Source organism: Cetorhinus maximus, chromosome 2 (assembly GCF_964194155.1).
Source record: "Cetorhinus maximus chromosome 2, sCetMax3.hap1.1, whole genome shotgun sequence".
NCBI lineage: Eukaryota > Metazoa > Chordata > Chondrichthyes > Lamniformes > Cetorhinidae > Cetorhinus > Cetorhinus maximus.
In genome coordinates this window covers 136,888,774-136,913,515 of record NC_135880.1, presented here as the reverse complement: position 1 = coordinate 136,913,515, position 24,742 = coordinate 136,888,774, and the positions used below count along the sequence as shown (strand labels likewise).

At 42.2% G+C, this 24,742-nt stretch overlaps 1 protein-coding gene across 2 annotated transcripts in view; it reads left to right on the top strand.

Moving 5' to 3' along the window:
• The first annotated feature begins 3,202 nt into the window (after nt 1-3,202).
• fbxo10 (F-box protein 10) overlaps nt 3,203-24,742 on the top strand; it is a 51,412-nt gene continuing 29,872 nt past the window's right edge. Inside the window, exons 1-3 of one of the 2 annotated variants that reach the window (XR_013580431.1) lie at nt 3,203-3,442; nt 9,137-9,727; nt 18,530-19,390. Coding sequence is in view for 1 of the 2 variants with exons in the window: in XM_078569847.1 (XP_078425973.1) it covers nt 9,143-9,727; nt 18,530-19,390 (1,446 nt within the window). In the remaining variant the exon portion in view is untranslated. The remainder of the gene's footprint in view (nt 3,443-9,136; nt 9,728-18,529; nt 19,391-24,742) is intronic. The other variant, XM_078569847.1, reaches the window with a different exon arrangement.

The window sequence follows — 24,742 nt, the reverse complement described above, 5'->3', positions numbered from 1 at the left end:
TGTTTCCCCTCGTGGGGAAATCTAGAACTAGGGGGCACAGCTTCAGAATAAGGGGTCTCCCATTTAAGATGGAAGTGAGGAGAAATTTCTTCTCCCAGAGGGTTATTAAGCATTGGAATTCTCTACCCCAAAGAGCATTGGAGGTGAGACATTACATAAATTTAAGGCTGAGCTAGATCGTTTTTTGATCTAGAAGGGAGTAAAGGGTTATGGAGGACAGGCAGAAAAGTGGAGTTGAGGCCACAATCACATCAGCCATGATCTAATTGAATGGCAGATCAGCCTTGAGGGGCCGAATGGCCTTCTCATGCTCTGATTTATTATGTTCCTATGTCCTGATTTGCCTTTTCCATATCCCAATTTGTACTTGGTTTGGTCAACAGAAGGAGATTGTGGCGTAGTGATAAAGTAATTCTCTTGGGACACAGGTTCAAATCCCACCACAGCAGCTGGTGGAATTTAAATTCAATTAATCAAGTTTGGAATTGAAAGCTTGTCTCAATAATGGTGACTAAGAAACTATCATCAATTGTCATAAAAACCTACTTGGTTCATTAATGTCCATTAGGGGGAGAAAATTTGCTGTCCTTATCTGGTCTGGCCTACATGTGATTCCAGACCCACAGCAATGTGGTTGACTCTTAACTGCCCTCTGAAATGGCTTTGCAAGTCACCCATTTCAAGGGCAATTAGGGATGGGCAACAAATGTTGGCCTTGCCAGTGATGTACACTTCCCATGAATGAATACATTTAAAAATAATAATAATTCAGAGATTATTACCTTTGAGGTCCTTCTTTTTAATTTAGCTCTTAACTCCTGATACTTCCAGACTTTGCAGGCATCCAGGAAGACACATCTGCAATGCTGCTATAAAATATGTAGCTTCCACATGAGACCAAAAATATGGTGAAGATTGAGCTGTAATAAATGTATAGCAAAGTGGTTCCGCTGCAGCCCAGGATCTGTAAGGATACTTTTGGAGTTAAGAGCTGCTTGAAAATAATGACATCCTAAGTGCAGATGGTTAAGTCAACTAAATAATCCTTACTATTTGGAGTTATATCTGGAGGTAGTGTTGTAAGGAACATATGTTTTTATTTTTGTTGTAAAGAACATGTCTTTTTATTTCTGTTGGACTGTGGATTAAAATTACAATGGCTGAAGTTCGAGAGACATGTCCACTAGAACAGTATGAGGGATATGGAAAATGTTGTTGCCCTGGAACAGAGTGTGCCATGAAAGACAGGATGGTGCCGAGGAAGAGTCTGGTCTAATGGGGAATTGTCTGGCAACAATGTTTTAATTGGCTCCTGACCAGATGACCAGGGTTTGTGTGAGAGCAGTGCAGCAGATTAGCTCCTAGCCTGAAAGCAAAAAGACCTAAAACCTCCCTCTCCTGTGTGTGTAAGATTCCAGTAAGTCTACAATAATAGCTAGCTGGTTTTTTTCTCCTCACATCTCTATAACCTGCTCTCTCTTTGAAAACCCTTGTCAAGAGGCAAAGGGGAAAGTCGCTGTTAGAAACATTGAAAGGCAAGTGCTCAACCAATGAACTAAAGACTGAAAGTGCTGGAAGACCACCTCATGTCATCAATAAAGAACTGAAAGGAACTTGGAAGACATCAATCAAAATCAACCCATTGAATCCTGTACCTCAGAATTGCTATTGAACTGTTCTTTCCCGCTTTTAAAATCCATGTTTTTGTGTGTCTTACGTGTCTTGTATGTGTGTGTAGGGATTTAAGAAGCAGTAGAGTTTAGGTTATAGAGTTGGAAATTAGCAGTTCATATTTCTTTTTTTGCCACGGTTAAGGACAATTTGGTCAATAAACATTTATTTACTTATTAAATTTACAAACCTGGTGCTCATATTCTGTTAACTTAAATTAAACAATTAGGTAGGTTCATCAAACTTTTTCACATTTGTCGCGGCTCAAGGAGCAGTGGGGCATAATATCGCAGCGCACTATCCCCAGTGAGTCATGGCAATGTGTAGTTTTCTCTTACAAAATTAGGCTCACCTATACATGAATACCAGTTGTGCTGGTGTTACTATAGTACTGGAAATTCTACATTGTACATGGAAGTGTCCCAATATATCCAAAAATAATAAAATCTGGGGAGGGGGCGACTTTGCTGTTCCGTCTTGTCATTGACAAGTTTAAATTCCAGCCCTGCTGTTCAAAACCTGTTCATGGGTTTTGAAGATGTTCTGTCCAGTGTAGAAGTCTGTCGTATAACACACTGTTCTATATAGACTATCACAGAAGTACTGGTGTTATACCGTCAGGAAACGTTAATGATTCATGGTCTACTTAACAATAAATGTCCCAGTGCTTGCTTAGAGGAATTTCGGTTCATAATTCTTGAAGTGGGGATTTGGGGAACAGAAAAGGAAAAATCGTCCCAAGATTTTATTTCCCAGGTGTGCTCCTAAAGATTTTCCTGGTGGGAAAACTTGTCTGAGGGATCTTTTAAAGCTGTCTGCAATCGGCAAATAAAGCTCCAAAAGTAATGCCGCAATTTAAAAAAAATCAGTGATTCAAAATACATAGGGGGTTTGATGAATATTTTCTGTACTCAAAATGACTCTGCTTAAAATGCTACAGAATTGGCTTTATTAAAAATATTTTCAAGTATTCGGTCAAGCCTTAAATATCGTCGAGGAATGGAGCATATGAAGACCAGAGTTTATCCAGACGACTAGTTGTCAAGCCAGTATTTGTAACTTGTTTTGGAGCTGGGAAAGGTCGCTTCTACTTACAATTACGTACATCCTATTTAGAATTTGGTTGACAGCAAAGCCATTTGGAATCAATGGCATGGAAGTGACTTATGAAATTTTCATAATTTAGGTGCATTTTAACAAATTCATCTACCTGTGAAAGTGTCAGTATTTGAGTATTAAATGCACCCTAACTTTTTTTAATGCCACATTTTCAGATGTATTTGTCGGCAGGATTGAAAGTGTTAGGCTTTCGTGTTTACAGCACACAGGCACTGCTTTGAATAGATTTTTTCATTAATAAAATCTGTCAGTGAGTTGCATTATGTGACAATATCTTCTTCCTTTCTGTGTTAAATGTATATTGGAGCTATCTCTTACTCCAATGCACTTTTTTGCCTTTTGGAAGCCTGCAGCTCATCTCCCTAACAACCGTGCGGTTGCTAGGTGATGTCACCCCCCAGGCTCGGGCTCGAGCTCGAGCTCGGGATGCCTGGTGGCGGGGGCTGGTTGCAGCATTCTGGTGGAGGCAGCCGGCTGGCCGGCCGGGCGGTGGACGAACGTTCAGGTCGCTGCTCTCAGCTGCTTCCGGGAGCTGATGGAGCGGCAGAAGGCGGCTGGTGGTTGCTGCGGCCAGGCCGGGCCGAGCGGTGAGTGAGAGTCCGCGGACTCGAGCTGCGGGCGCCATGTGTCGGCCTCACTGAAGAAACAAAAGGTGAGTTGGAGCCCGGTACCGGCACTGTTAGAGTTGGTGTACGAACCCTTCCCAAGCTGGGTCCCTACCCCGACAGACACTCTGGAATCGATACAAATGAGTTGAAATCTTCCTTATGAAAAAACGTTGTACAATTAAAGCAAATCCACTATGAGAAATCTGTTAAGCCCACATTACAAGTGGGAAAGTATCAGTTATCCCATGCATTTTCTTACAATGCACCTTTCTTAGTTGGAGGCATGGCAAATACCCCCATTATCAAAGAAGAAAACTGCACAGAAGGAGGCCACATGCCTAGTACTGGATCTTGGATAGAGTTATCCAGCTAGTCTCACTATCCTGATTCTTCACAGTCTGCAGTGTTTTCCCTTAAAGTATTTATCCAATTCCATATTGAACGTTACAATTGAATCTGCTCCACCTCCCTTCCAGGCAGTGTATTCCAGATCACAACTCAGGGTGACCAACTCTGGTCAAAAGGAAAATAAGGGACACTTCGCTGTGTGGGTGCTGGCGAAGCCTTCACAGCGGGGCTGACGAACCTATGAGAGGGGGCCGGGGGGGAAGGGTGGTTGGGAAACCTGTGTTAGCAAGGGTGACAAAACTTTAAGAGCGGGGGATACAGGTGTGCGACATACCCCAATTCTGATACTGCTACCTGCCAGATCCACACCCGCTGGATACCTGTAGGACAGCCCTGAACACAAACCACAAACCTGCTGCTCCCAATGCATGCACAAATAAAAGGCCTGCCGAAACCCAAGATATTCGGGACAAAACGTGTCCTGGGAAGATGTCAGACAAAAGGCTGAACTGCCGGTACGTTCCTGGAAAATCTAGGAAAGTTGGTCACCCTGTGACAACTGACTGCATTAAAAAATAAGTTTCCTCATGTCATCTCTGGTTCTTTTTCCAATCACCTTAAATCTGTTCTCTGGTCATAACCCTTCTGCCACTGGAAACAGTTTCTCCTTCTATTAAAGCCTTCATGATTTTGAACATTTGTCAAATCTCTTCTCTGTGTTCGAAGGAGAACAGGAGAACAATCAAAACTTTTCCATCTCTCATCCCTGGTACCGTTCTGATAAATCTCTTCTGCATCCTCTAAGGCCTTGGCATCCATTCTAAAGTGTGGTGCCCACGCTGTACTTCAGCTGAGGATAAACCAGTGTTTTATGAAGTGTGTCCAAATAATTTTCTCTTCACTTAAAGGGTCCAGGAAGAAAAGAGGTGTTGGATTCAGCCCTTAAAATTGTGCTGTTTCCAATTTCCCTACTTTGTAAACAATACACTGCACAAACAATTACTCTGGACATACTGCTAGGCAATTTGACAAGGGGACCCAGTGGGACCTTAGTAACATGAGAAAACCCTTTTAAGTAATCTCAATAATAACAGCTCTTTAACAGGTGAGCTCATGAACTCCTTTTAGCTAAAAGATTGTCAGTAATATTAACTGCATTTAAATGACTAAATGACTGCATTTCAGAGTAATTCACTGTACATTAAATATCTTGGGATGTTTTGAGAGATATGATCATGTGTCGTAAGAATACGAGTTCTTCATTATTTCTAGCCGTTAAAGGGATATTTCACACGTTATCATGGAGTTGTACCAACTGATAAGTGATAACCCAGCTCTAAGTCTCCTGATTTAGACGGTTAAGTATGGCATCTTGCTACGTGTTTATGGAAGACTCTGCCAATAATTCTGATTACATTAAGGTCCTACTGTCCATCTACTTATTTGTGTTTTGTTTCCAGATTTTTAGGCTGCTTCTTGGCAGGGAAAGTTGGTCACTACTCTGGTACTTATGTTAAATTTGTATAGAATCTTAGTTGGACCCCACTTAGAGTACTGTGCCCAGTTCTGATCTCTGTATTATAGAAAGGATATTGGCTGAATATGGAGAAGGAGCAAAGAAAGGTGGAAGGATGAGACCACAACTGAGAGGTTATAACCATCAGGAAGGACTGAACAGGGGGCTGAGGGGTGACCTAACAAAAGTCTTTAAAAATTAAGAAGGGGTTCCATCAGGTAGATGTACAGGAAATGGTTCTGATTCTGGGGAATACAAAACTAGGGGCCTTAAATATAAAATAGTCTTGGACCCAATAGATTTCGGGTGAGAATTCTTCACCCAGAGAGTGATCAGAATGTGAAATTTGCCATAGCATGTAGTAGTTGACTTAAATAGTATATATACATTTAAGAAGAAGCTAGATAAGTACATAAGGGAGAAAGCAATCGAAGGTTGTGGTGTTTGGATCGGGTGAAATAGGGTGGGAGGAGCTTGAATGCTAGAATAGACCCATTGGCCTGTTCTATGATGATATGTTGTAATAAAGGAGTTATTACGTTGCCTTAATGCACACCGATGTTAAGAATGACCTATTGGTTTAGAAGATTTGAGAAATTGCAATTAATAAATGCAGCTGATGGTGAATCTTTGCTGTGTTTGTGACTGTACCTCAGTAAAACCCGGTTCTCACTCTTTTACGCTAGTCACCTCAATAATGTCGTCAAAACATGCTTTAAGAAAATCAACATTAGTAGGACAGCACTTCAGAGTAATTGATTGTAGGTCAACTGTTTTGGGATGGTCTGTGAGAAGTGATTTGGTGTGGCATAAATTCAAGTTAATTATTCTTCATTAAGGAATAAATTGAGTGCCTTTACTAATTTAAACTCTCTCCTGTCTGTAAGGGATGAGTTCCTATACCTTTTAATATTTGCAATGCTAAACCAAAGTCTTGGTTTCTGTCTGTCTGGTAGAGGTGGCATTAAAGGCCTGGAATAAAAACAGAAAATGCTGGGATAAAAACTCAAGCATTTGAAGAAGAGTAGACAGTGTTCCTGGTGTTTTGACTATATTCCTCCCTCAATCATTAACACCAGAGAAATATGTCTGATGTTGCTGGTGCAGAATGGCTGTCATGTTTGACTACATAACAGCTGCTAGTAATTGTGTCTGAAGCCCTTTAAAATCTTTTGATACGTAAGGAACTAAATGAAGGCAACTAATGTACCAATTACAATCAGATGAATTGGTAAAGTCAGCTTCTTCGCAGCTTTTAGGTTTCTGTAGTATCCCTGCACATTCAAGCCCTTGTTTAGGGTATATATTCTGATGGTTTTATCAGAAATTCTGATGGGAATGAGTGCAATTCCAGATGAACAATTCAAGCTAACTTTAAACAGTTTGATTCAGTTACGGCTGAATAGTTTGGCCTTTTATATAAATGTACTTTGTGCCATCTTAAAGAGTATTGTTGCCCTGTGAAGGATCTTGCTCGGCTACTAACTAAGATTATCAATGCTGTAAACCTAATAGGTTGTTTTTGCATTTTCATGTGCTTCATCAACCAACGTAACAACAACAGCTTACATAAATGTAGTGCCTTTAATGTGGTTCGAGATCCCAGGTACTTTTCAGAAATATTAGAAATACTTTTCAGAAATTTGACACTGCACCACATCATGACATAGTAAGACAAATGACCAATTGCTTGATCAAAAAGGTAGGCTTTAAGGAGCATCTTTAAAGGAGAAGAGAAAGCTAGAGAGGTTTAGGGATGAATTCCAGAGCTTGGAGTCCAGACAGCTGAAGGCAGTCGGGTGAAAGAAGCTGGCAATGCATAAGGGGCCAGACTTGGAGGAACACTGATTTCTTGGGAGTTTTGTAGGGCTGGAGGAAGTTACGGAAATGCGGAGGTGGGAGACCATGACAGATTTGAGAATAGAGATGATGATTTTAAATGTGAGGTGTTGCTGGACTGGAAGCCAGTGTGTGTCAACCAGCACAGGTGATGCTGAATAGTATTTGGATGTGAGTTAGGATTCAGACAGCAGAGTTTTGGATGAGTATAAGTTTACTGAGGGTGGAAGATGGGAGGCTTGTTAGGAGAGCTTTGGAATAGTTGAGTCTAGAGGTAACCAAGTATTGATGAGGGTTTAAGCTCCAGATGGGCTGAGGCAGGAGCAGAGTTGGGTAATATTAAGGAGGTTACAGTAGGCAGTCTTAGAGATAAAGGATATGGAACAGAAGCTCAGCTCAGGATCAAATAGGACACCAAGGTTCAGCTTCAGATGGTGGCCAGAGAGGGGAATGGAATTGATGGCTAGGAATGGAGGGACTGAAGACAGTGGCTTTGAACTTCCAAAATTATCTAACTGGGGGGAAATCTCTGCTCATTCAATACTGGATGTCTAACCAGCCTGATTAACCAGAGGCATTGTTGGGGTCAAGAGAGGTGGTGCTGAGGTAGAGTTATGTGTTGTCAGGATATCTGTGGAATCTGACTTGTTTTCAGATGATATTGCTGAGGGGCAGCATGCAGGTTACAAATAAAATGGGGCAGAAATGGGAAGTGAAGCCATTGCAAGAGATTCTCTGGATGCTACTGGATAGATAAGAATGAAACCAAATGAGGATAGTCCCACCCAGCTGGGCAAAGGTGGAGAGATGTTGGAGGAAGGTGGCAGGGTCAACCGTTTCAAAGGCTGCAGACAGGCCGGGAAGAACGAGCAGTGATTGTGTAAAGTTAATAGTGCCAGATTAACTGGCTGCTTATCTGGGGTTGTGAACGGCACAATATGAATGCATGTTCTTTTGGTGCAAAATGGTTCAGTGGTACAGTTGTATGATGTAAGTGCACTCTCTAAAACATTTATATGAAAAGAGTTGCTGTTGCTCTGTAGCCTGAGCTGCTTGTTATTCCCCCTATTTAATTGTTTGTGACACAGCTTTGATCAATGAGTTGGAATTGAACAGACAGAATTAGATGAGTTATTTTTCACAGTAGCTGCTGATCAAGCAATCAAAGGAGGTTTTCTGACCGCATGTTGGATTGGCTCATCGCTTAAATGACTACATCCATGTAGATCACAGGGATTTCCTATGAGCTAAACATGCCAATACCCAGAAGTGTGATGCTAAGTGAATTGTCAGAGACCAAATTAATGGTTCTGAGTGAAAATGTGAATTGCACTGTAAATATACTGTGATAATATTCACTGTTTCTGAATTGTGATGCTGTTCATCCAATAGCCAAATTGCAGTGAATGAGTGGTTAAAAACAAGATTCTGATCAAGTACTGTAATTCCTCTGCCATTCTGGTAACTAATTCAGATGAAACTCAAATTTGACATCTTAAAGGGCCATGCACAGTAAGAGACACATCCCAAAAACAGTATAGAGGATAAAAACAGACAAAATTTGCCGTTCCAAGATTTACTGACTATGTTGACTGTGGCCCTGTGATAGCAGCCTTGCCTCTGAGATAGAAAGTTGGGTTTTAATTCTTATTCTAGGATTTAAGCACATAATGCAGACTGACAATTCACTGCATTGCTGAGGGAGCGCTGCAGTGTCACAGAATGCTGACTTTGGATGAGGTGAGGTTCTGCCTCCCTGTTCAGATGGATGCAGAAGTTTCTGTGCTGCTGCTGCTTGGAAAAGAGCATGGGTACCCTGGACAATATATATCCTTCAACTAACATCAGTAAAAAAAAATTCAGTTAGTCATCTCATTGCTCTTTGTGCCCAAATTGGTTAAGTAATATAGTGACTGCACTTCAAAGTAATTCATTGGCAATAGCAATATTCTGATGACTCAGTGCCATTATACCAATGCAACTTCTTTCTTTTCGTATTTATAAGTTTGTCTAATGCTCTCTCTTTAATCCATAGGTGACAATGGAGATCAGTGGTCTCCCACTAGAGTTGTGGCGCCTGATTCTGGCTTATTTACCTCTCCCAGACCTGGGTCGCTGCTGTGTGGTGTGCAGAGCCTGGTATGAACTGATTATCAGCCTGGATAATACCCAATGGAGACAGCTGTGTCTTGGATGTAATGAGTGCAAACACCCAAATTGGCCTAATCAGCCTGATGTTGAGCCCCATTCCTGGCGGGAGGCTTTTAAACAGCACCATTTAACTTCAAAAATCTGGACCAGAAATGCCCAGGATCTGGAATCCTCAAACTGCTTGTATTTATTTAGGCGGAAGAAGGATAGAAAAACTATATTTGTTGGCCCAACAAGTGAACATGTAAACATCAGGAGTGCCTTAGCAGTTGCCAATGTGTATGATAAGATTATTATTTCCCCTGGAGTATATGAAGAACAGAATGAGGTGACGTTAAAGGTCCCAGTGGAAATAATTGGACATGGAAAACTAGGGGATGTGGCACTCCTCATTAGTTTTGACCAACACTGTCCAACAGCACGGCTATGCAATCTGGTCCTCATGCCTGCATGGTTCACACCTGTTGTGTACAAGGTGAGCATCCATTGTAGAATATCAAGTCGGAACTTAGGAGTCATTCAACTAACATTTCACCCCAATGTGAGTGGGCACTGCCAATCACTAACTAGCACCATCAGCTGCTCTCCATTTCTTGCACCAGCTACCCTGTGCCCTGAGTCAGATTGCCAGTTTAATGTCAATCCTGTGTTGCAGGCTGATTCATAGTAGGAGTTAGATTGATTGTCTTACGCAGGAGCCTTGCAACCAATAGAGGAGATGATTGCCCTAGTAGGCTGAATGGATTTGAAACCATATTTGAGGGGCTGAAGACTAGAGTTTGATCTAATGTACACCCCAGTCGCAAGAAGCCCTCTTGAAATGAGGGGCCTTTTACTGGCCAGTGATCATCCTTCAGCTATACACAAGAGTGCATACTGAAAAGTAAGGTTGAGAAAATGCTATAAAGGCTCTGGTTGTCTGGCTTTTATGGAATCTGCTGGTTTATGGATTTAATAACTACAAGCTCAATCCACATTGCTTTGTACTTTTCTTTGCTGAACCACATCCAATGTTGTGCAGCTAAGTGCTTTGTGTGGCTCAGGCTATTGTAATGATATAAACCCACCAGATATTAGAAGCTCTTGCCTGCTTGCCAGGTAATGGTACATTTAAATTTGGAGGAGGAGTGGGGGGTGTGGGGAGGAGGAGTGGGGGGGGTGTGGGGAGGAGGAGTAGGGGGGCTGTGGGGAGGAGGAGTAGGGGGGCTGTGGGGAGGAGGAGTGGGGGGGCTGTGGGGAGGAGGAGTGGGGGGGCTGTGGGGAGGAGGAGTGGGGGGGCTGTGGGGAGGAGGAGTGGGGGGGCTGTGGGGAGGAGGAGTGGGGGGGCTGTGGGGAGGAGGAGTGGGGGGGCTGTGGGGAGGAGGAGTGGGGGGGCTGTGGGGAGGAGGAGTGGGGGGGCTGTGGGGAGGAGGAGTGGGGGGGCTGTGGGGAGGAGGAGTGGGGGGGCTGTGGGGAGGAGGAGTGGGGGGGCTGTGGGGAGGAGGAGTGGGGGGGCTGTGGGGAGGAGGAGTGGGGGGGCTGTGGGGAGGAGGAGTGGGGGGGCTGTGGGGAGGAGGAGTGGGGGGGCTGTGGGGAGGAGGAGTGGGGGGGCTGTGGGGAGGAGGAGTGGGGGGGCTGTGGGGAGGAGGAGTGGGGGGGCTGTGGGGAGGAGGAGTGGGGGGGCTGTGGGGAGGAGGAGTGGGGGGGCTGTGGGGAGGAGGAGTGGGGGGGCTGTGGGGAGGAGGAGTGGGGGGGCTGTGGGGAGGAGGAGTGGGGGGGCTGTGGGGAGGAGGAGTGGGGGGGCTGTGGGGAGGAGGAGTGGGGGGGCTGTGGGGAGGAGGAGTGGGGGGGCTGTGGGGAGGAGGAGTGGGAGGGGTGTGGGGAGGAGGAGTGGGAGGGGTGTGGGGAGGAGGAGTGGGGGGGGTGTGGGGAGGAGGAGTGGGGGGGGTGTGGGGAGGAGGAGTGGGGGGGTGGGGAGGGGGTGTGGGGGGGAGGAGTGGGGGTGTGGGGGGGAGGAGTGGGGGTGTGGGGGGGAGGAGTGGGGGTGTGGGGGGGAGGAGTGGGGTGTGGGGAGGAAGAGTGGGGGTGTGGGGATGTCTCCATCTGCCACTTTGTGCTGAACCTCTTGGCAACAATTAAAGAAGTGAGCTGAAAATTTAATGGTCCATGCAGTGTTTTTGGTACAGGGCGGGAGGTGCCTTCTGAAAATCAATAATATTGGAAAGCCACAAGATCTTTTAAACCGTATATGTTGGATACAAGTTGCCAACCTGCCTTGATGCATCAGACTCACTAATTCGATCAGGTATCAATTTAACTTAAGCTGTAAGTCTAATACTGTTCTAGGTGGGAGGAAGGCTAACATTTTGCCAAATTTCAGCATTTGGTTAATATTTTGTTTTTGCAATTTTTAAAATGTAAAATCACCCTACATACCAGTGATGCAAACTGATTTACCCTACGGTTATTCATATGCTTTGAGGGTGGAGTTTGCATTTTTTTGCACTGTTCAAAACTGTGTAATATTCAAGACTGAGATTGATAGATTTATATTGTGTATGGGTATCAAGGGTTATGGATCAAAAAGAGATAAATGGAGTTGAGCTACAGATCAGCCATGATCTAATCAAATGTTAGAACGAGCTCAAGGGCCTAAAAGGCCTACTCCTATTCCTCAATTCTCTAGCGTACAACATTTAAGATGGCCCAATCTTGTCCTTCAGTCCTGTGACCTATACAGATAACCTGGTGCACTGTACAAAAATAGTCCTGGGCATTATTACTAATTTGCTGCAGCTGACCATTTCCTATTTCGTTGACAATGTTTTGTTACTGATATGCAGCATATAATCATGTTGAATATATCATGAATTAATCACCTAATTTAGATTAATAATTCAAATCAGTTTACTTGATTATTGATTATAAACCTCTCTAAGTGTCAATATTCAATTTGCTTGTAGTTAAGCTAATTCAGTAGCTTGTCAAATTTTATTCCGGTAATTCATATCAATATACTGTCAATAAATAGTTAAACATTAAAGGTGAAGATGCGGTCTCACTGGAACTTGGTCACTGTAGAGAAGTTTAGCATGAACAATAACTTGAGGAAAATCTTATTTTGTTACATTTTTGAGCATGGAGAAAGGAGTGCACATGCAAATGATTTAAACTTTGCTTTCTTGTGAGCAGCTTGAAATGCAAATTAGGAATTTAATGATTGGAATTAAACAAAACATTTGGCTTATCTACACAACTATCTAAAACAGACAATGTCCAACTGACACTATTATAAACTCTCAAACTTGTTTAATCTCCCGAATAATCACATGTAAGATGTCTAAAAGAATAATTCTGAAATTTTTCCCTGATCCTAAAAGCCAATCTGTCAGAAGTTCATCACATTACCTAATTATGGCCAATTGCATGCCACTGATTGTTGGCCTATGGCCATGATCCATCTGAGAGAATGGTGGGAGGTGGAGGCATTTAGGAAGCAGCATAAATTACTAAGCTTGCATAGGGGAACGAGAAGTAGGCCAGTGCTAGACAAACAGAGGGCTATGTGCAGCTTTATCAGTGTAAGGAGCTGCTGAAATTGGGTGCAGCAATGCCACGAAATAAACAAGGATTAAAACCAATTCATTGAGGATGCAGTGGAGCTTGATAGGAGTATGGAACTTTGCATGGGCGAGCATACAAGTCATAGTATTCTGTAGGAATTGTAACCTCTGGAGCATGCAAGTGAGGTGAGGTTTGCAAGAGCAGTATGAGAGAAATTGAATGCATAGATGATAATGCTGTGGTTCGCGCTTTGTGGAAGGCAAATTAGAGTAAATATGGAAGAAAGTAGTGTTGGTAATAGTGTAGGTGTGGGAAAACAAAGTGGATGTGGAAAGAGTGAGAGCATTTTTTGCCACTTCCTTGAAAGTTGCTTTGTTAACTGAGAGTTTTGATTAAGGGCACGTTTTGTCCGGTAGCTCACTGATTTATGCATTTTTAAATTCCATATCATGCACAAATTAAGATGCAAGAATTACCTACAGGGAGATTTTTTTTTAAAGTGCTTGACAAAATGGAAGATAAAAGGTTAATGACTGCTTTAAAATTGTGACACAACCTTTTTGTGTTAGAGCAAAAAGTAGGTGATTGGTAAACTGAAAAGGAGATATAGATGAGGGAGATGGCCTGGAGAAGTGTGAAGAAGTGCAGGTGGTGGTGTTCCCATGCATCTGCTGCTCATTTCCTTCTTGGTGGAAGAGGTTGCGGATTTGGAAAGTGCCCTCAAAGGAGCCTTGGTGAGTTGCTGTAGTGCATCTTGTATATGGTACACAGAGCTGCCACTGTGCATCAGCCATGGAGGGAATGAATATTTAAGTTGGTGGATGAGGTGCCAATTAAGTGGGGTGCTTTGTCCTTGGTAATATTGGGCTTCTTGAGTGTTGTTGGAGACACATTCATTCAGACAAGTGGACACTATTCCATCACACTCTTGACTTGTGCCTTATAGATGGTGGATAGGCTTTGGGGAGTCAAGAAGTAAGTTACTCACTGCAGAAATCCCAGCCTCTGACCTGCTCTTGTAGCCACAGTATTTATCTGGCTAGTCCAGTTCAGTTTCTGGCCAATGGTAAGCCCAGCATGTTTATAGTGGGAAATTCTGTGATGGTAATCCCATTGAATGTCAATAGGAGATGATTAGATTCTCTCTCATTGGAGATGATCATTTCCTGGCACTTGTAGAATGCCGTTTTGCTACCTAACAGCCAAAGCCTGAGTGTTGTCCAGGTCTTGCTGAATATGGACAAAGACTGCTTCAGTTGCAAACTGAGGAGTTGCAAATGGTACTGAATGTTGTGCAATCAATGGCAAACATTCCCATTTCCAACCTTATGATGGAGGGAAGATCATTGATGAAGCAGTTGAAGATGGTTGGGCCTAGGAAACTATCCTGAGGGGCACCTGCAGTGATTGCCTGGAACTGAGATGATTGGCCTCCAACATCTATAAACATCTTTCTTTGTGCTAGGTATGATTCCATCCGGTGGAGAGTTTTCCCCCTGATTCCCATTGACTTCAATTTTGCCAGTTAAAGTAAAAGCAACAAAAAGCTTGTTGATAATTTCTCCATTTGAAGGTCATTCAGTAAATTTGGTTATTTTGGTTTCTGGATAGATTGGAGCAGCTGGCATTGTTTTCCTTAGAGAAGCAAAGGTTGTGAGGAGATTTGATAGATGCTAAATGATAGGTCTACCAGGGCAGTTTGTTGATCTTGGGAAGAAGGTAGAAACAGGCTATTCTGAGTTGGGGGACTATGAAGTTGGAGACCATGGAGAGAAGAGCTCCAGAGGGGATGAGGTCAGTGACAGATCTGAAGACGATGGCTTGATCTTTGGTGGGGTCATGATCTGGTGGAGGTAGGAGAAGGTGTCAGAGAGTTGTCTTTTGGCCTAAGAGAATGGAGTGCAGAAAGTTCAGAGGGGAGCGATTAAAGTGAATGAGGGGAGCAGAGAAATTGAGGTGGCCAATGCCACATCGGCATTTCTTAATGAAACTATCTGGCAAAGGTAAGAGGCTAGAAGGAGGAGTCCAGGTGGAGGGCGAATTCTGAAGATGTTGTGTGGGGTCTTCCTGGCCAAAGAAGTGGGTGGGGAGTTGGAAGGCGGTGGAAGAAGAGCTCCACATTGTGCCATGTTCAAAAGTCATTGAGATTGGGGCGTAAGGGGATGAAATTGAGGCCTTGCCTCAGGACAGATTGTTTTGAGTCAGAGAGGGGAAGGTTAGAGGGTATTGTTAATACATGGCAAGGGGTAAGATTAGAAAAAGGGATAGGGGAAGAGAGATCTGGAGGTCCATTGTTATCCATGAGTTGCTGAAGCTTGTAATCCTTCACACCTGAAAGGAAATAAAAAGTTATTTTTTTAAACATTTTGATGAGACATAGGATGAAATGAAACTGTGGACCAGGACTGCTTTGAGAAAGAGAGGTTGAGAGCATGCGTGTGGCGGTGTATGGCATTGAGTGTGGATATCAGGAAGCGAAGAGAACAGTAGTTCGAGGAACACTGAATGGCTAGCAGATATCTGTAATTGTGAGTGGAAGTGAAACCTGAGGGGTGGAATTTCAGATGGAATCCACGTGAAATATGTCAGAGCTGGAGACAGTGCAAACGCCTTCACCCTTTACAACCATTAAGAATTGAAGATTATGGGAAGAGATTTAAGATACTGAGATTGATTAATCTGTGTTGGAGTCGTGAGGGATTTGGGTAGGAGAGTAGTCAGTCTGAAAAGAGCAGCTGCTAGTGAAGATCGGAGTCGGGGCAGACATTCTGAAAGGATTTGATGGGTTGAGTAGGGGAAGACTGTCCACTAGATGAGCGAGTCGACGAAGAAGAGCCCAATTTAATGTCATCACTAAGTGTTAAGAAGAAGTTTGGAAACATTCTTTACATGGAGTGTTGTTGGAGCATGCAATACTTATCACAAAGAAAGGTTGAGGCAGAGACCATTGAATCTTTAAGAGAATATAAATAGTTGAAGAAGGGAACACACTGGATTATGGGGAGAGCAGAGCTGTGGGACTAGATTTTTGATTACTCTAGCAAAGAAATATCACACACAACATCATCTGAATGGCTGCCTGCTGTGCTGTAAATTCCTATAATACCGTGGAAAGTAACACACTACATGAGAAAATTATGATCCTTAGAGCTTGACTAATGTACAATGGACAACTTGGTCACTCTAATTGAACGTAATTTACTGGAAGATTGTATTGGATTTTTCAATATGGACCTTTTGAGTAAGATGAATTCTATTGCAAAACTGTAATTACAGGTACTTATAATAACTATTGAAAAAATAGATTTTTGAACTTGAAGCCACAATTGAAGCAATCATAAATGCCTAGTTCTACAAGGAACACTGCTAAATGGTACAGAGATAGAGAGCTATAATTATCAGGTGTCCCGCTAGCTCCTGAAGTTATAGAATTAAACTGCATTGCTATGTGATGAGTCACAATAATTCCTTTGTGTGAATTTATGACAATTTCTCATCACTGCTGTGTTTTTGTTCTGACTCAGTCTTCACTCTCAACTTTTTAAAGAGTCAGGTAGATGACCAGCTCCCACACCTCTCCCAGTGCTCCTCCAGTTAGATAAGAGGTGCAAGGTACCATCTTGGCTCGATTTTCCCATCTGATCTTCCCTTCACCAGCCTCGCCTCAGCATTGGCCTGCTCAGGATGGCTTGCAGCAAGAAGTGAGCTGAGTAGCAGAATTGGACCCGCAGTTCTAAATGCTGAGTTAATGATCCAACACTCAAAACTGTAACAACTGGTTTTGTGCTCATTTTGAATACAAGATCCCTTCAAAATGTTTGTTTCTCAGTTGCTGGATTAAACAGTCGGAGCTCATTAGCTTCCTACACCCTTGTTTGAAATGAATGGCCTTTTGTCCCAATGTGGAGGGGAAACTGTCTGATTTGCATAATGCAATGGGGGATGAGCAACTGTGGAACTGCATTCTTGTTCCACTGCAGCTACTAACAATTGTAAAGGCTGGCAATTCTATTTATTTTCCTTCTTGCCATAAGAAAGTGCTCGGCTGCTTCATGTAGCCTTTTGTTCATCTTCGTCAAAGGAGCAGGCAAGATTGATGCTGTAAGGGAAATATCCTTGCCCTGCATCTCTACCAGTTAACTCAGGTGTCTGTGGTGTCTATCAGTCTATTTGTTTTAGCTTTGTGTTTCATTCTCCGCTGAGTCACAGATAAACCCATGGCAGCTTGGAGTTTGTAATTAGAGTTATTCACACAATCGAGTCATAGCTGAATTCACTGGCACTTCCTTCAGGATAAGTATTTACAATGTGTTTTTATACCAATCCTCAGCTGACATTGCCTCCAGCAGTTGGCAGCAACATCAGGTTAGACTTGTCAGTGCATATACTGCCAGTGAGGAATATCCATTTCTCGCTCGGGAGTCCTATCTGCCACAGCTGTTGAAGCTGGGTAAACAGCAACAGTGGTATCTTCCATTGGTCACAATGCTGTGTTGTATCTGTAACATGTGTGATGAAACTACCATTGGATCACCATGATTTCACCGCTGAGAAAACACTACTGCTACCAGGTGCAGCAGAACATCAATACACACAAAACATGATGCCACAGACTGGGTCACATTCAATATTGAATATCATTGTATAATGTCACAGATTTTTAGGACAAAATTTAATGCTGAATATCATGGCACAGAGGTTTATGAGAGCAGTTCAATGTTTATCATTGCACAGTGCCACAGACTGATGTAGTACAGTTCAATTTTTGGTTCATTGCACAGTGCCACATGCTGAATAGTGCATGCTTAATTTTCCCCAGTTCTGCTCGGTGCATGATCAGACTGATTCAGCATTGAGGAGATGATCCAATCGGCCTTCCCATTATGGAGGGCAAATCAGGCAGTGACTTGCATTGGGGTAGCTTTTGCACACCTCTGAATCGCAACATGAAGTAATGTTGGTGAATGTGTCCATGGATTAGTGCTTGTTTCTGAGAAGACCATAGTTAGACAAAATACAAAGAAAACTGCAGAATAAATGCCGTTTTTTTTGTGTTAGAAAAATCCCAAATCTTTAACTTCTTTCTATTAGTAACTAAATATAACAGTTTAGTTAGTGCTCTGGCGCAGACCATAAAACTAATCAGGGCACGAAGGTTAGTAAGATGATTTTGGGCCACACAACTGTTCAACCACTGAAATTAATCACTGAAAAATCATGACTGCCATAAATCATACTGAATTCTGCACTTGAATTCCTGATGTCTGTTTCTGTCGCAAAAAAATACCCAATGCTGCAAGTGAGGGAATCATAAAAGTCAACCCTTGACAATTTAGGAATTGTTTGTGTATATATAGGATATGTTATCTTAGTGCCTGTGGTACTAGATAAGTAATCCAGAGGTTGCAAGTTAAAATGCCACCAATAAACCTGATAATTTGTGGGCAGTAGCCAGAAAGTGAAAGCTACTGGCTTGTTTTAAAAAAAACCCTACAAGGTTTCCTTCTGGAAGGGGAAGCTGCCACCCCTACCCATCAGGGTCCATATATGGCTCTGGTCCCATGTTATGTGGTTAACTCGATGCCCTCGGAACAGCAGGGTTGAGCAATAAGTGCTGCCTTGTCAGTGTCACCCATCTCAAACAAAAAAAAAACTGAAAAGAACACTCTTAGTTTAACTAGATGTAAAGAGATTGATGAGCATACATGTTGACCTTGTCACTTTTAATCAACAGACGTTGTCCGGCCATGTCCAGTTTGATAACTGCAATGTAGAAAATGGGCAGCTGCAGATCCATGCACCTGGAACCTGTCAAGTGAAGTTTTGTACTTTCAGCCAGTCTAGCATCAACTTCCATAATGTAGCTCTCAGCATAATTGAAAACTGTGAGTTTATTGGGAGTGAGAGTACATCAGTGACTGTGGAGGGCCCTGGTCTGACTGACAGAAACTGGGCCTGCAAACACCTAGCGGTGGCTGCCAAATCCAACTCTGTTTTGAATGTGCCAGGCCAAGCACTTTCAAATGCTTGTAGCTCTGAAAATTATTGTCAGCATTCATCGAGCATCTTTAGAACGTGTGAATTGAACGAGAATGTGACTGATACACGCCAGGCTTCGGCCTCCAAACAAAATTTCCACATATCCTGTGAGAGAGATGGTCAGTGTAACGGAGAAGGATTCGTTACGAAACGGAACCCTTGTGAGGGGGAGGTCATTACCTTGGAGACGGATTACAGTGACAGTGAAATGAGCACATGTAGTGAGAATGAAGATGATGAGCAGTCTGTATATAAACTGTCTTACCAGTCTCATGGCCTGAGTCGCTTGTTGGCAAGGACCAATCCATTTAGATCTCAGAAGAAGGGAACTGACCTTCTGCAAATGGACTTGGAGTTAAAAACTCTCCAAAAGGAGCTGCAAAAGGATAAAGATGCTCAGATTCTTGCCAGCACTCTTCAGGGCTGCTTAATCCGGAAGTGCCTGTTTCGTGATGGAAAGGGCGGTGTATTTGTCTGCAGTCAAGGCCAAGCTAGACTGGAATGCAATATCTTCAGAAATCTGAGCTACGCTGTGCGATGCATCCAAAATGCCAAGGTATGACTAAGGGTAGCGATTTCAATCGCAGCTGGGCAAGGTTACAGAGTTTTAAACATCAGGGAACCCCTGAACGCTTCAGGATGATGTAGACTAGTGAAATGGGTTGACACATGGCGGATGCAATTTAATGCTGTGAAATGATGCAACTTGGAAGGAAGAATGAGGAGAGACATCATGAAGTAAATGGTCCAGTTTTAAATGAGGTGTAGAAAGAGAGAGACTTGGAGTTCGTACACATAAATTTTTGAAGGTGGCAGGACAGGTTGTTACAGCTGTCTTTTAAAAAAGAGCCTATGGGATCCTTGGCTTTATTAGTAGAGTATAAAAGCAAGGAAGTTATACTAAAAGTTTATAAATCACTTGCATTATATTCAATTCTGGTCACCATACTTTAGGAAGGATGACAAAGCCTCGGAGAGGATGCAGATGAGGTTTACTAGAAATTTTCAAGGGATGAGGTACTTCTGTTATGGGGAGGAACTAGAGCGCACAGGATTGTTTTCCTTAGAGCAGAGAAGGTATTGGGGAGTTTTAATAGAGGCGTTCACATTTATGAAGGATTTTGATAGGGTAAATAATGGAAAATTGTCTCTAGTGAAGAAGGGTTGATAATGAGAGGATGCACACTTAAGATAATTGGCAAAAGGAACCAGAAGGAAGATGAGAAATATTTTGCGCACCAAGTTATGATCTGGAATGCATCAGCAGAAGGGCCGGCCAAAGTAAATGCAATAGAAACTTCCGATAGGGAATTGAATAGATACTTGAAGAAAGGGTGGGGAGGAGGACCAAACGTCACTTTTAAAAAGCGTGGGGAGGCCGAATGGACCAAATAAAGACTGGAAGGGACTTCAGCTTTCAAAAAAGAAACTTTTTTAATGGTCCCTTCCTGGATAGTCCTACATCTATTCCTACCATCATTGCAGCTGCCCCTAGATTTATTCTTTCACTTTATTACTAAAATAACAATTATACATGTAAACAATACACACAGCCCTCGTTTTGTCCTGAAGAGGGTGGTTAATACTAGCCTACAGTTACAATCTCCAGGATCCCTCTGTTGTCTTGTCCAAGTGAACCTGGCCACTGATTGTTGGTAGGCTGGTAGACTTTTCACCATGAATAGTACATCACATGAGGTGGTGTGGTACTAAACCTAATCCTGTCCCATCCATTTATCCAGATGGGTGCACTTTCCAACACAGGTCAATGATGGAGAAGAGCAGAAATACTAGCTGAGTTTTATTTTTGTTGGATTTCCCCTTCATTTGTCCAGGGCACAGATCAGTATTATTCCTTAGCTGAAATGAAGTAACTCGGCACGCCCTGGACTCAGTGGTAGCAGTCACGCCTTGTCAGCAAGTTGTATCATTAGACCCGCTGCGGGACTTGAGCACACAATCTTTTAGGCTGATGCTTAAATGTACTGTTGAGAAAGTGCTGCACCGCTGGAGGTGCTTTTCTCAGTAAGGTCCCATCTTTCCCCTCTTGGGTGGATATAAAAAATCCATTGGTGGTTTTTGAAGATGATCGGGGTGTTTTCCCTGGTGTCCTTGCCAATACTTATCCCTCAACCAACATCACTAAAACAAATGGTCATTTATTCCAATCCTGTTTGAGGGCCCATGGTGTGTGTAAATGGCTGTTGTGTTTCCTACATTTCAATAGTGACTAAACTTGAAAAGTACTTCCTTAGCACCAAAGTGCTTTTGGAACATCGTGAGGTTGTGAAAGACCTTAAATAGATGGAAGTTTTACCTTACTCTACACTTCGAGGCATCCTAGGAGCAGACATCTGCACTGAGTTTTCCTCCACTATCCTCCCTGAATGGTGTGTTTACCCATAAACCCCTGAGGGGCTCATTGCTGCTTGTCAGAGGCAACCATACTAACATAATACAAAGTCCACTGTGGACATTTCCATCAATAGTGGCCTGGCAGAGGTCAGTTTTCCCACTAATATCAGGGTTCAATACTGTAATGTGCAGCCACATTCAAACTTCCCCCAAGGGTAGTGTGACAAACATCAGAGGAACAGGGATAGTGAATTCTAACAATTCCAGAGTTAATTACCAGTCTCTACTTTGGCTGAAGGATAAAGGTTCCTAGAGCCCAGGATTTTGTCTGTTTGATCTGTACAAGCACTATGCATATGATCTGATGGAAAAAGGTCGCCACTGATGTTCCCGGAATGGCTGACATCAGGAGGTGGAAATATGTCCACTGTGATATCTGATTTTATTCTGTAGAGGACACAATCGAAAATTAGTTTCTGATATAACTTAGATATTATATAAATTCTATGTATTTATAAAGAGAATTAATATAGCATGTTTCACATCCTCAGGATGTCTCAAAGTGCTTCACAGTCAAAGAAATACTTTTGAAGTGTAGTTACTTCATGGGTTAAATGAACAGATAATCTGTTTTGAATGACGTTGGTTGAAGGAGAAATATTCTGCCGGACACCAGAGAGAACACCCGGGATGGTACTCTACAGTCTTAAATCAACCTTGGAGGGTAGACAGAGATTATCATCTCATCTGAAAGACCTAAATGTTCAACAACGCAGTGCTCTGTCAGTACGGCAGTGAAGTGTATGTATACACTGTGCCTAACTTGTTTATTTACTTATAAAGGAACACTGCAGACTCTAAACAAGCCTTCAGTCTATGATCATTCTTGATGTTAGTTCAACATTTCTTCTAAATGTTGGGTCGGACGCATGGCAACAAGTGATTGCACAGCGAGGCACTAAGTTGCATCTTGATAATCTGAGCCAGCGTTCATCAGCAATGACCGATTCAAGACAAAGGCTATGGTTCTGGCTAAATTTAGATGCACAGTTTGTCATGTATAAGAGTGGAGGAAGAGGAAAAAAACTGAATGTGAGCTAGCTGATCAAATATTTAATACGAGGCAGGAGGAAATATCAAAAAATGTTTTTAAAATTGAATTGGATTAATGACCATTAACTGGCATTAACCTTGGTTTACATGTTCTACTTGTGCAATTGACATTAATTGTTATGACTAGTTTGCAGAACAACAGATTTTTCTGGAATATAACGATCTTGACAAGCTAAAGCAGAGAGCCAGTTGGATTCACAACAGCAGTGGTTCATTTTTCAAGGTCCATATGTATAGAGATTAAAATAATGTTTAAAGAGGAAGTATCCCCATTAGTGCTATTCATAAAATCCTGTAGAGCAAGAAATTATAATTAACAATGCCAGAAAGTTGTCTATTTCTAAATATTTCCATCTAACCTGGTGCTGCTGAGAATAGGGTAAAATCAAGTGTGTAGAAACCATTGAATATAATAGTTAAACTTCTCTGAGCAAGCATACATTAAGGTGTCAGGAGAGCTACATAAGTTTAAAAAGAGATCTTCATTTAATTTTGAGACATTGGTAGTGAGACTAAGCAAAGCTTCCTGCTGAAAGAAAAATGTGTTAATACAGTTATAGTGAATAGATATTCATAAACACAATTATTACATGTAGGTTTGACTTAGTTGCTGGCATTCATGCATTGGGGTCAGAAGACTTTGGGTTTGAGACCCCAGAGCTTGAGTATATCATCTGGTTTCAGTGCACCATACATAATGTGTGCTGCATTGTCAGGATTGCTGTCTTTCAGAAGAGACAGCAAACAAAGGCTCCATAGGAGAATGGAAAAGATCTACAGCACTGTTTCAAATGCAGGGGAATTCCCCTGATGTCTTGGTCAAAATTCCTCCCTTAACTGGTATAATTCACTTGTGAAGCATTTTAGGATATCCTGAGGGTGTGAAAAACAAATTCTGTATTCTCTCTTTACAAGTTCTTTCTGGAACTGTATATGCATGGGATTTTATGCTCTGTTGTCTGTTTCTGGGTGGCCCTATCCTTTTTTAAAAAAAAATAAATTACAGGCCATTCTTCTTTCCTCCTTTCCCATCTTGAATCCTCAATTGTTCATTGTTTTCTCGACACTTCTCTCTCTTTAGCTTTTCCTCAATCTTGCATGGCCATTTTAATTTGAACAGTACATCGAGCAACTGTTAAAATGCACAGAGATTGAGGATTCAAATTTGACTCTTTGACACTAGTTTGATGCTGCCTACTGCCTGCATCATAAGTCACTCAATTTGGATTCAAATATGACACCAACTGAAGCCAGGTAAAGTCTTTTCTACATATTAAAGTAATCCTTCACATAATGCAAAGGGGTTGTGTTTGATGTGGAAAGCTCTCACCTCTACAGTGATGATTTTTATGTCACTTACTTAAAGGAGCACTGCAGGTCAGCATAATTTCATTTCATCCAATTTTAAATCTCATCTCATCTGCTAAATGTTTATTTAAATTAAAATAAATTGTATGTGAAATGATCTTGTACTGTAATTCAGTTTAGCAGCCAAAAATAGTCCAAAATGTAATGATTTCATTACTTCGTTTTTGACACCTTGTATTGAGAAATATAAAAGAAATGCAGCTCCTTTGAGTATTGATTTTAAGGATATAAGAGCACAAGAAATAGGAGCAGGAGTAGACCATATAGCCTGTGGCACCTGTTCCATCATTCAGTACAATCATGGCTGATCTTGGGCTAGAAAGTGGAGTTGAAGCCAGATCCCTTGATTTCCTGAGACACCAAAAAATCTGTCTATCTCAGCAATAAATATATTCAATTATGAAATATCCGCAACCATCTGGGTTAGAGAATTCCGAAGATTCACAACCCTTTGAATGAAGAAATTTCTCTTCATCTTAGTCCTAATTGATCATCCCTTTGTTCTGAGCCTGTGCCCCTGTATTCTAGATTCCCCAGCCAGGGGAAACAGCCTCTCAGTGTCTTCCCTGTCAAGCCTCTTCAGAATCTTGTATGTTTCAATGAGATCACCTCTCATTCTTCTGAACTCCAGAGAATATAAATCCAATTCACTCAGCCTCTCACCATAGGACAACCCTCTCATCCCAGGGACCAATCTAATGAACCTTCGTTGTACTATCTCCAGTGCAAGTATATCCTTCCTTAAATATGGAGACCAAAATTGCTCACAATATTCTAGGTGAGGTCTGACTAAAGCACTGAGCAATTGTAGCAAGACTTCTTTATTCTTGTACTCCAACCCTCTTGCAACAGAGGCTGACATGCCATTTGCATTCCAAATTGCTTGCTGTACCTGTATACTAACTTTGTGTTCCTTGTATGAGTATACTCAAGTCCCTCTGAACATCAGTTTTTAAAATGTGTGAAACTTGTAAATGTTATTCTGTTTTTCTATTACTACCAAAGTGAATAACCTCACACTTCCCCATATACTCAATCTGCTACATTGTTGCACACTCACTTAACCTGTCTT